Here is a 13,027-nt window from a genome sequence, read left to right on the forward strand (position 1 = left end):
TCTGTGCTTCAATTCAAAATAATCGGTGGAAATTTGTTGATAATATGGTAAGCGTGTGCAGTGGGCTTTATCAACTCACTCAGTTAGGTCCTTGCTCAGATGAATCATTGATAAGATGTATTTTCTATTCATGTAATTAATGGTTCTACATAAAATAATACCTCTCTTTTTTATCTCGTCTTCTACCTTTAAGAGTAAGGTGAAAATGTTCATTTCCTCTAACGGGAGAAATTCCACGATATTTTCTCTGTTTAAATTGTAAATTTTATTGGAAGGAAAGTTTTGGTCGTCTTAGTTCACAGAGAACAGTGATGGATGGGAGTGGAATTGAAAATCTTTTGGCGGGGGGAAGGGGAGCTCCCAATAAAAATGTCAGTAATGTTTAAAATACGCTTAATATTTTTCGTTCTTCACTGATACTAAGAATAAAAAGATATTAAGACTAATATTAAGACTGATATTAAGACTAATATTACAAGAATAAAAACAATACAAATAAAACGAGAGTAGGTTAGGAAAAAATATCAAGAGAATTATGAATAGATAACAAGGAATAATTGGGAAGATAAATCTGAATCATGAATTGAATCTTCATTTACAAACATATCATAATCAATTTATTACTGCACTTTCAATGGCGACAGTGAGTTGTAGACCCTTATCAGATCCACGTGAACCTGAAAAAACGTGTATATGGGTCAAGCTGTAGTCAATAATTTCCACTTTTCTTTTAAAAAGGAGAAGGTTGGACATTTCTACTTCACGTGACTCATAAAATCCTCGGTTTCGTGACTCAATACAACACTAATCAGAATAGGGGTGTTATCAATGTCTATCTTTATTCTCCATAAACGTTAAGAGCAACTGAAAAGTAATTTGAAAAGTAAAGGTCAAAGTAGTTACAGGACCTCAGTAACTATATAGGTACTCTTTATATACTAGTAATAATTGTATTTATGACTAACATATCATATATTAGTATTTGATAGGCTACTAAATGAATAATCTATACCGTATAACTGATTACTGGCAGTGAAAATGCTCTTACCTTGATGATAACTTATTTGAATCTTATGAGTTGATCAATAGAGAAAAGATAGATTGAAAAGATATCTCATGGTATAGGTCGTTTATGTTTCAAATTTCAATCGGATTTTTTGTTAACTCAAGCCGATTACTCGTACACAGTATGAGAGAATACCAGCGTCAAAATCACTACTAGCACTATCGGCTTGAGTTAACAGGGAAATTTGGAACATAAAAGTACTCTACCATGGGATATCTTCTTATGCTATCATTTCTCTATGGTTGAACATTGGGAAAATGAAAGAAATGAATCATAAAATATGAAGAGATAACTCAAGTAAGCTTGGAGGCATTCAAAACATAAAATTAATGATTCTATTTTGACGTTTTTGCTGAATAAATGTTAGGAAACATGTAGTGAACCTTTATTCAAAACCTTAAATATCCAAGAAGGATAATGTTCATTATGTTAATTTATGAGGATAACAAGTTGGGTCAACTGGAAAAGTTCGCATTAATATAGCGTTCTGTTGCTTTGTCTTTCGCAATGGAAACATACAGGATGGGGAAAGCTATCGTTTGTTAGCGTGTAGAAAAAGTAGCGCACTCAATATACTGAGTCCTAATGACATTCGTTGCCATCAGACACAGACTTTTCCACAAGAAAATCGATTTCTCCGACCTTTCAAGACCTTTCTCAGGCCTTGAGGATCATCTTAGCAACAAATCCACTCAGTTCAAGTCCACTAGAAACATGTTGATGGCTCCATTCCTTCATTCTCAGCTAGATATATCTCTTTTTCCAATCCAATGTTGCTCTCTGGACTAGTAGGGAATGAGATCAACAAAAACTTTGTCCTGGCGCGTGAAGACGCGATTCGATTGCTAGAAAGTTCTACATTCACAATATTGTAAAATTACTTGAGGGAACTTGAGTTTACCTAATAATGTGGGAAATAAATTACATTACTCAACATATTGCCACTGGTTTTATGATCAGGAATTTGAGATAGAGATCGGTATCAGAGATTTTGTACAGTAATAGATTGCTATAAACTATTATTAGTTGGCAAATTGATCCGTGAAAATGATTAACCAAGTCTTAGCCTCAAGAAAATTATTGTAAGTAGACCTAAAAAACTAAAATCATTCTTCCCAAGTGAACACTACTTGTTATTGAAAGAACGGAAAATTATCCTCAAAATTTCCCGTAGGAAAATTCTCAAAAAAATCAAAAATCGGCAAAACCTGTCTTCTGCTAATAAAGCGAAAAACAGTAATTTAATTATCATTATATGAGATATCGAGAATGATTAATAGATAAGTATTAAAAAACATGATATAAGGAAATAAACCACTTCACAGAAATTTGATTTTCTCGTAAATTTGAATATCTTGGAATGAAGAGATCAGAAATATAAAATTGGTGTCAGAGATTCTTTTCTTTTCTGCGTCGAGGAAGCGAAGTTTTGTAGAAATCGGAACTGTTAGGATAAAAACTGTCGCACTGTATTAGTGGTAGGGAAATTCCTGGTGTAGAGAAGGTAAATTTCCAAAAGAACTCTGGATGTTAGGGTTTATTTGAGGGTTGAGGCACAAGGATGGCTCGATCTATTTCGCCACATAAATGCAATTATAAAAAAGTAATGCACTGTATAATTAATCTTAGCCTTAAATAGAGGGGCTAGAGAGCGAGAATAATAATTATAAGATAAATAATTTAAGAAAAATAATTATAAGAGTAGTACTAATATAAACTTGTAGGTTTTTGTAGGCTCTATGGCCTGTACCGGCATCCATTTCTTTCTTGGTCTTCATATGCCTCGCTTTCCTTCGGGTTTGTACTCCTATGCTAATATTGGGAGCCTTTATTGGATGGCATTCTGAGGAAATGAGTAGACCATTTTTCCCGATTTTTCTCTAGTATAAATAACAGATTTATTTATTTTTTCAAGTTTCACAAAATCATTTGAGTTTAAGAGTGAAAAATGGCTGTTGCTACTTGCTATGAATATTGACTTATTAGTCTGTGAGTATTGTGATGGCTCACTTGATTGAGTGTTCCACTAGCCAAAAAAAAAGAGAAATTCTAAAATATATTATTTCATAGCGTGAATTTAGGGTAACTAAATTAGTGGATCTCCATTGAGACGCGACTATCTCACTAATTTCGTAAAATTATCAGAGCTAATTTACTGAATAAACCTTCAATACTTTTATTTCAATTATCAAATTTGAATTAAAATTTATTTGACACACATAACACATATGCAAGGAGCAAAATGGAGTTCAGCATGATAAAACTCAACTAAAATTTAATAGTTTATAGTGATCCAATCTCAACAGTCATAACCTCTATAGGAATCAAATCATATCAGATGAAAATAGTTTCAAATCTTTGTGAGAGATTTTATAATTTTTTAAATCTTTGTGAGAGATATTAGATGAAAAATAGTTTCAAATCATTGTGAGAGATTTTGAATAACTTGGTTACGATACAGTCGCGATAAACATGACAGTGGAATAAACATTACCGAACAATCTGGAATAGTATCAATTCGGAAGATGAAATTTCGTGTTTATGAAAGAATTGCTGTATAGAACTCCTCCATTAGGCTAATGGCTTGTAAAATTTGAGGTAAAGACCACCAGCATACACGTTTACGAGCTGGCGAAAAAGCTACTGCTTGTATATAGTTATAAAATAAAATTGAGATAGATATACGAGTATCGATTTGCCCTTCCCCTTTGCCACCCGAAAGCCAAAACGAGCTACATTCTCTATTATTTACAACTTCGTTTGCGTCCTGGCAATTAGAATTCTACACCACTTGAACGTTTAATTATTAGGACTATTCTTCTAATGTCCTACTAGCTTTTAGCTGAAAATGGAGGTAATTAATATTGCAGATCCACTATTATTTCATATGGAATGGAACAATGAATAAAATAATATTATAATGTGATATCTGAACAATGTATAAGCTTACCGGTAGTTAGGCCTACTGTTCGCTCTCACTCTAAGTGTAATCTACCTGCATATTATGCTGTATATATAGGCTTTATATAAGAACAAAACCATATAATTTTTCTCATATATAATTAGATTCATGTAGATTTAGAAAAATACCTATCCACATATAATATAGTATTTTATTATTGAAATATAGTATTGAATTCATTATGGTTGTGAAACATGATCATTCCTGCTATAGTCGTCCGATCAAAAACTTTTTATAGAATTCAGGGGTGAATCCTACACGGGAGAGGGCGGCAGAGGGAAGACGGTTCTGTGTGTCCCAAAAAAGGTACGCCGTGTAACGACTGTCTCGAACTATTTTTGCAAGAGTGACTTATTCTCAAACGCATAATATATCACCAAGTCATTATTTCACTCTAGATTCTGTGACTCAGACAAATTTGTGCCTTCTATGAGGAAGGGGCTGGTGCTAAAAAGGAGATTTGTCAATGGGCTTGATCGATTGGGGGGGGGGGTGAGTTTGGTCACCCCTGCATGATTACAGATGGTCAGGGGTTTGGTTACCCCTGCTTAATTACAAATGTTCTATTGATGGTCCCGTCTCCGGGTGGAGATGTCTCGGTTTGAACCATGATTATTAAGGACAAAAATTCAAGGAAACAATAAGGATAGATTATGATGTGGAAAAGGCTTAGGTACCATAATGCGTGATGCGGAAGAAATAAGAATCGTTAGAAATATCAATTCTTATGATTCTGAGCAAGCTGATAATTTCTTCAGTATAATAAACTGTTAGAATCTGGATATTTAAAATTTACCAGAGGTTTTGAGGTTGTTTTACCAGTTACATTACTCACGCGAGAGTCCTCGCTAAACCTCGACCATGACAAATCATGATGCCTAGCTTTTCTAATTCTGTTCTTTATTAATGATTATCTTTTTAGACTTTTCTATATAGGTAGCCTAAAAATGAGATTCACGCTATAAAGTCAGTGGAAACAATAGGACAAACGGACACAAAGTTGACGATTCTCTTTTCTCAAAGCCTTTTATATTCTATAGCTGTGATTCAAATTATTCAAGTATAACATCTGATGTTCAATTGTTTTGTTGTAATTATAATTTTCAATGGTTTCATAATTAAGATGAGATATTTCGTTAATTAGTTATTAATTCTACATTGTTAATAGACGATATAGCAACAGAACAAAGCGAGAAAAAGATAGCGCTATCCGCTTTGTTGAATGATAAACAGGGATAGCAATACCATTGCTAATCAAACACTGCCATTATAACGTGGACCTCACAATAGTCAATCAAATAAATCTACTAATAAACGTATCACAATATTCGACAATATTATTAAATGATGACCCGTGAGGGAGGAGAATGATGATTTAAAGCATCAGAATAACAGAATATTTTATGATCAATATTGATGTTCCACAGTTGGAATGAAACCTTTCAAGTACTTGTGCTTTACCAGTAACAATAGTGAACTAAGATGTCACATTTCTATTTTAATTCGTTTAAGGCTGTCCATTGTTGTGGTACACGAATGTATCTGTAGCGCTTCAGCTTACTTTGGTTACAGTAAGCCTATCCAGAGTTTGTGAGTTTGTTCTGAGCTGAACAAGTATCTAGTATAGTGTTTTTATGAAGAGTTTCCTATATTTGACGATTGATTGCGACCGTGTAGTTGAAGCTAAACGTGTCAAATTGGTTCTTACCTATTCAGTATGTCTTTCAAAATTATTATGAAAAGTTATAGCATAGGAATAACAAGTACGTAATGATTAAATTATTTTATCAAAAAAATAGTTTTTCCATACAAGTAGCTTGCAAGTAGAATGCAAGAACTTCACCCACTTTACGTTCTCAATAATCATCCTACCGAGAAGACTAATCGCAATGTGGTGAACAAATTTGAAAACCTGATTCGGTAAATGTTCGAACAGCACCCATAAACGACAATAATTATTACTCGCAAGGTCTACCAAGGATATTGAGAATGTAATAGGAGAATTAGCACCTCTCTGATTTCAACTACTAATAATTCCTGTGGCCTAAACTGGAATATATGGATGTGGACGACATGCAATTTTAGCAAGACGGTTCAATGTGACAGACAGCGCACAGAACATTAAATTGAAACTATGAATGTGCGATTCCCATACATGGTTATTTTAAGATGAGGCGCGCGATATCAATTGGCCATAAAGATGGTGTGATTTGACTCCGCTAAACGTTCTCTTGGAGGAATATTAAGCTGAATGACAGGTCCATGCCGATAAGCCGTGGATCATCAATGCGAATGCCCAAACAGTCAACTTCACAGTCTTCTCGGATCCCCGCCATAATGGCATTGATAAACCTTTCAAACAAAAATTAGATCTCATCAATATCTCACAGACTTACTCACAGTTGTTTTATCTAATTCCAAAGGTAGGGAACGCTCAATGGAAAACCACATATATTTGATATGATTCATGATATATTTCAAATTTGATATATTTGATAAATCCTCAGATACAGTTGAGTAGTTCAAAACCTACTCTCAATAATTGTGGAATAGAAGCTCAGTTTGGATTACTGACTAACAATGATATTGCCCACTGCACTGTTGTCTGCAAGACAAGCAAAAGTAACTGTTATATCGTATAGAATGAAATGAACTATTTAATCAATTGATGATATTATCCTGTAAATCGTGGAGGTTAGAGACGACTAGTGAAAAAGTAATTAAAGTGAGTTAATTCGTGTAGCTCTTGTTAGTGGAGAGTCCATTGCGGGAAGGTCCCACTGCACCTGAATCATTTGAATGATTTGAACCGCTAAAGGGCCTTACAACTGTCACATTTCAGCTGGGACTTACAGTTTAACGTGCCCATCCGTTAACACGAAAGAGTCCTGGTCAAAAACTTTTGATAATGAGCGGGCTTGGAACCGGGATCTCTAGGTTGCTACGCAAGCACTCTATATATTAGACCACATCCACATACTACCCAATCCAAAATAAAGTCATTGATAGAAGTTATTGATTGATGAAGTCTTTGAACAAGTCTACAACCACTACACACTCCACAAAGTCATTGATAGAAGTTATTAGTTGATAAAGTCTTTGAGGAAGTTCACAATCACTACAATCTACAAAGTCATTCATAGAAGTAATCAGTTGATAAGGTCTTTGAACAAGTCCATGACCACTACACACTCCACAAAGTCATTGATAAAAGTTATAAGTTGATAAAGTCTTTGAGCAAGGAGAGTAAGTGCCACATTTAAATATAAAACTTTTTCTCGTCAATGTATTCGATCTTAGAGTTTTGATTTCTGAAATAAGCTACTATGAAACTATTGGAGAACTATGGTAATTTAGTATTGTTTTATATGCAGGCATGTGGGAAGATACGAGTACACCGCCCTGGAGGCAGAGAACAGTGTTCACGAGCGGCTTGAGTTGGAGAGGAAGGCGAGAGCGCAGGCGCAGTCAGCATGCTTGCATTACCTGCGTTGCTGTCCGCGCTACTCACTCCTGCACCACCTCAATGATATCGGTCAGTATCTTAACATGATTATCATAATGGATGTATAGTCCATACATTTGCAGTAGAATCAATGTCAACAGTATTAGTAATCTAATCAAATCAAATCAAATAGCTTCTTATTCACAAAAAAATCTGGTGTGGCACACTCACACACTTTCCTTGCCGTTATGGAAATTGTTCACCTGACGCTAGTGTTCCCGCGCATCTCAAGTCTACTATTCAAAGATTTGAGCCAGCTGGTGACAGGGGAATAACGCTGAAGACACACGAGGTGTGCTATCTCTTCATAGTGAATCATTTAATAGAATCAACAGTTGCCAACAGCTTGCAATTGGATAATCACATTTTCTCGAATTTCGAGCTTATTTTCAATTTTAGGTGAAAATGTTACTGAAATGCTGAATCTTTTCTACTCAAAAGTTTTTGTTTAAATTGTATCTGAAGCCTGATAATTGAGTGTCTAAAATCAAACTTTGCATAGATGGGGCGGAGCTCCTGAAATTTTTACAGACATGGGACTTGTGGCAGTTGATAGAGCTTATCAATGACTATTACAGGTATAACTTTAATCGAAATCGTTGGAGCCGTTTTCGAGAAAATCGCGAAAACCCCTGTTTTTGACAATATTTTCGCCATTTTAGCCGCCATCTTGAATAGCATTTGATCGAAATTGTTCGTGTCGGATCCTTACATTGTAAGGGCCTTACGTTCCAAATTTCAAGTCATTCCGTTAATTGGGAGATGAGATATCGTGTACACAGACGCACATACACTCATACACACACACATACAGACCAATACCCAAAAACCACTTTTTTGGACTCAGGGGACCTTGAAACGTATAGAAATTTAGAAATTGGGGTACCTTAATTTTTTTTCGGAAAGCAATACTTCCCTTACATATGGTAATAGGGCAAGGAAAGTGAAAACATAATACAAATTTATAAAATTCATTTAAACATTTAACAGTGAATACTCTCCACAAAGACTGGAGTCTTTGATTGAAGAGCGAGTTCTTTCAAGTTGATTATTGTGACTATTTTTTCATGTTTTGTACATAATATATAAAACTATTATAATTCTTTCTATTAGCATTCTTCAGCAAATCAAAGAATATAAATCGCACACAATGAAACTCCTTAGTTAATAGTATATGTATGTATGAATACAGACATAACAGACTGTATTAGTAAGATATATTGATGTAAATAAGTTTAGTGCAAATTCCCAAAGATTACCGAAACTATTGTTTCTATTATCCTGCAGAGTACATAAGTGAGATATGAATGAAGGAATTATATTGAGGAGGCCAAGTCCATCCAGGACTGTAGAGCCGCAGATAATAGATCTGGTATTTATTATTCTATATTCCTATCCTATTGTATCTTTAAATTTATTAAATATTGTATCTAAACAATACAATATTATCAATCTCCGAGTTATACAAGTAATTATTGTTCACTTAATTGATGGAAGTTTAATGCCTAATTGAAGTTGACCAAGTTTGGAAATTATTTGGTAACTTGACAAACTGGAAAGTAAACGTAGCCTACTGAAGTTGCCTACCTGAGCTGATTCTTGATAATCTGAGATCGTAATGAATTGGATGTCACCCACTTAATCTATCAACCTCGAGTACACTCAACCAATTTCCAAACCTCTGTCAACAATAATTGTTGAACTTTCATCAGTAGGTGATATTCAATTCATCAAGATCTAAGTTGATCAAGAGTTAGCCCGGGTAGACAACTTCAGAATTCTTAGTTTTCAGATTGTGAAGTTCATGTTGCTTTCAGAAATTCCAGTGGATAGAGTATCATGCACTTTACGTATTTCAAAAATCATTATAGAATTCGAAATAATATCAGAAAATCGCCAGTAAAAATCAAAAACTTAAAGCTACGTTTATACCAAAGTTATTAACAAAATGATTTATAGATTCTATTAGATTGAACATAACTTATCATACACATGATGAACATATGTGTTTGTCAAGTTCCGTTCAATCTAATAGAATCTATAAGGATTAAGTTATTAATATTTTCTTAATAACTTTGGAGTAAACGCAACTTAAACTTTCACTAACTTATCGATTTCTAACCCATTCTCACCAACAAAAACGGTGTGCTACGATGAGCTGACTGTGTATAAGCCTGCAACAGAAACTTGATGCCATGAAGAGAGTTCACAAACTGAAAAACTCAATAACTTCCCATTTGATTCACTAGCGCTAACTCAAGAAACGTATCTCAACGAAAAGTAGATTCAGCGGCAGCGATGTTGCCGTACTACAGCGGACAGAGCTCTCAAGTTAGTGAGTGTTCAACACATCTTGATACATATATCCAGTTTCCTCTCTGAAAGCACTGCATCGACTGAGCCTGTTTTGCAAACTTGTCAACCGCGCTTGTCTCTATGACTGTATCCATCACTCTGAGCGACTGAACTGGTTCTCTATCTCCCTCCATCTCTCTTCTGTGCATTATGTGCCTCCAAGTCGGAGGTTGTTTTAATTTTACACTGGAGTGATTTTTTGTCTGGTTAGTGCCGTTTGCCTTACAAACAGAAGATATAGGCTTACTACTTATTTCTGTTGTTGGTCGCTCCCACTGTATACTTCTGATGGAAGCCCTCTTTATATTCTTCTTATTGGGTCAAGTGAAAGAGGGGTCCTTTATTTCCTGAACTTTGACCACAACACTTGTAATATTTTAAAGTGTTAGAAATAGAGGTAATCATCCATATCTATCTAAATCTATCTATTTATTTGGTGTGCAGGCTCACGCGTGGACAAACAGTGGTTCGTGGTGCGAGACGTGTCGGTGAAGACAGAGCGACTACTGACGCTGGTGCCGCGTAGCTCCAACTGCCCGATCGCGTGCGACGCCGAGACGCGCACCACCATCCTCGACCTCTTCCTCGCCCTGCAGCACCCCTACATCTATCCCATCCTCGACCTCGAGTTCCAGGAGGCCAGCACCACCTCCAGCGACACCTACATCATCCTCGTGCTGCCCTTCAACAACAAGGGCAGCTTGAAAGATCTCATCTACCAGGTAACGCAGCGTGGTTCAGTCAGTGAAGGTCACACAATTACAAGTTGATTCAATTATTTCTCATTGCGAGATACACAAATTATTGTATGATAGAGAAAGCATCAGCAGGCTCAGTCAAAAACTGGTGATTTCCCCAAATTAATCCTGTTAGAAATAATCCTAAAAAGGGTAATGTTAATCACTTAATTTGAGTAGGCTACCTACAATTCTTAGACCGAAAATGAAATTACCAAAATCTTTGAAATTGCAAGAGATTAAACACGAAATATCCCTGAAAATTGCTGAAAAATATGGTGGAAATATAATTATGCAGAGTGATCCGAAAGTCGCGCAATCAAATTTGAAGCATTCCTTAGTGGAAAGCATTGCTATAGTATGTAATGCTTCTTGGCGACAGTGATTTTGCACCAATTATTGTTTTTTCCAATTCGAATCGTAAGGTATTTTTAAACGTCTTCATCGTTTTGAGTTACGGTACTGTGAATCAAAATTTACCCATTTTAGAAATCAAAATAAAAAATTTCTCACATAGCTACTTCTTCCGGATTCCACAATGCCGAACAAATCCATTATAATATAAGTTATTGGAGGTTTTAAATTGTACCAAATTTTTTTTATCAGTTTGAATCCAAATTGTTCTATAATAAATGCGACCATGGATAGTTTGATTTGATCCTGGATTTTACTCTGAATGAAAAGAGTTAAGACTTGGACAAATTATCCATACTGGTACTGCCAAATGTGCGAAACTTCAATCCATCAATTTGAATTAATATTGTTGTCAATCTTCAATTTAGTAACAAAGTTGATGCATGATAGTCAATTTTAATATATTCAGACCTATGGGCTTGACTAGAAAGATTGAAATTACGTTCAATTTGACGTCACGGATATTTTGATCAAGTATTAAATGAAATTGGGTTGATTTTGGGCCTGGAATGACATCATTTCGTCAATTCTCTCATTTATTTCAAGTTTTAAAATTCACTCTGCCTGGATACATCAAAAGGTCTTACCCATTATGATAAACCATGTTTTGATGAATAGGATTACTTAAAAAATATATGATGCGAGTTATGATTTTTCGCAGAGCTCTTGGCAAGATGACTGGTGTGAAAAATACAGTCAACGAACTGAAGGTCTTCCTACTTCGCAAGTTCAACGTCTGGGAAGGCAAATACTAGAAGCCCTGTTGTTCCTGAAAGAGAGAGGCTTCCCGTCTTGCACGCATCTTCATTCTGGCAATGTTATTCTTCAAAATGGAGTAGCAAGGTTTGGCAACATATTTTCATATAGAATCAGCATCTAACAGGGTGTGCCATTTCTGTCGTGAAAAAGGTTCAAATTTTTCTTCTAACGTACCTACTCTACACGTTATAATGGCAGTGGAGGAAGATATGAGAAAAACGTTGCCGATCCTCTGTTTCGTCAATACCTTCTATTATAGACGGTTGCTGATACAGGTTTATTGATGTAATACAGTATAACGGTTCATTCTCGTTTGAAATGATCAATTATATTTTATTGAGCAAGATATCATTCATTCCATAATGAATTTTCATAATTAAGACGAAATATTTTGCTAGTGAATTATTATAATTTCACATTGTTAAAAGACGATCTGGCAAAAGAGCAAAGCGAGAAAGAGATAGCGCTATCCGCTTTGTTGAATGATAGACAAGGATAGCGTTATAACGTGGACCTCACTGTGACATCCTGGTTCTCAATGGTGGTTCTCATGACCATCATAGATAAAACGTGATTGAATCTTTCAATTTCATCATTTAAATTAATCATCAAATATATCTATGAATGAAATTATAAGGTCTCGCTACATTTCTAAGTATTGAGGTGCGTACAGACCTATGCACCACGAACACGCGCATTCCACTTTCCCTCAGCTAAAGCTATCCATGTTTATTATATCCATATCTCATTGTTTCTTTACAAATGTAGATATAATAAGCATAGCATCTGCTGATGAGAAGTGAAATGCATGTATTCGTGACGCATAATTCTGTACGAACGTTAAAATGTAAGTTTGATAAAATTATCGCATGTATCATAGTTTTGATTTCTACTAAAGATGGATCAAAGCCATGATACTAAACACAAAAAATGTTGTCAGGCTAACTACTGTTAACGCTAATGACATCAAACTCACAACGTTCATTTTTCTTCAAAAGTTACTGTTACTATAAAATGAAAAGATGTAGGCTATAATATTCTATAACTTTCAGATTGAGTGGGTTGGAGAACACACTGTTTGGTTTTACTTCTCGAATCCATCCAGTTATTTGGTCACTAGCTAAAGCAGATCCTGCAGCAATAGATATTATATGCTTCGGTAAGTTGTCTTTTATGAAGCCTACTTTGTTGGCTAGAACTTCAAATTCTATATTTTATATGTAATAGCT

The 13,027-nt window shown here is 35.1% G+C and overlaps 1 protein-coding gene across 7 annotated transcripts in view; it reads left to right on the forward strand.

Moving 5' to 3' along the window:
• The window catches only part of LOC111060142 (slowpoke-binding protein), a 65,054-nt gene that overhangs the window by 22,830 nt on the left and 29,197 nt on the right, over positions 1-13,027 (forward strand). For all 7 annotated transcript variants that reach the window (XR_005571456.1, XR_005571457.1, XM_039429459.1 and 4 more), the window contains 4 exons: positions 7,403-7,563; positions 10,333-10,610; positions 11,701-11,882; positions 12,851-12,957. Coding sequence is in view for 5 of the 7 variants with exons in the window: in XM_039429459.1 (XP_039285393.1) it covers positions 7,403-7,563; positions 10,333-10,610; positions 11,701-11,882; positions 12,851-12,957 (728 nt within the window). In the remaining 2 variants the exon portion in view is untranslated. The remainder of the gene's footprint in view (positions 1-7,402; positions 7,564-10,332; positions 10,611-11,700; positions 11,883-12,850; positions 12,958-13,027) is intronic.

Source organism: Nilaparvata lugens, chromosome 1 (genome assembly GCF_014356525.2).
Source record: "Nilaparvata lugens isolate BPH chromosome 1, ASM1435652v1, whole genome shotgun sequence".
In the NCBI taxonomy this organism is placed as follows: domain Eukaryota; kingdom Metazoa; phylum Arthropoda; class Insecta; order Hemiptera; family Delphacidae; genus Nilaparvata; species Nilaparvata lugens.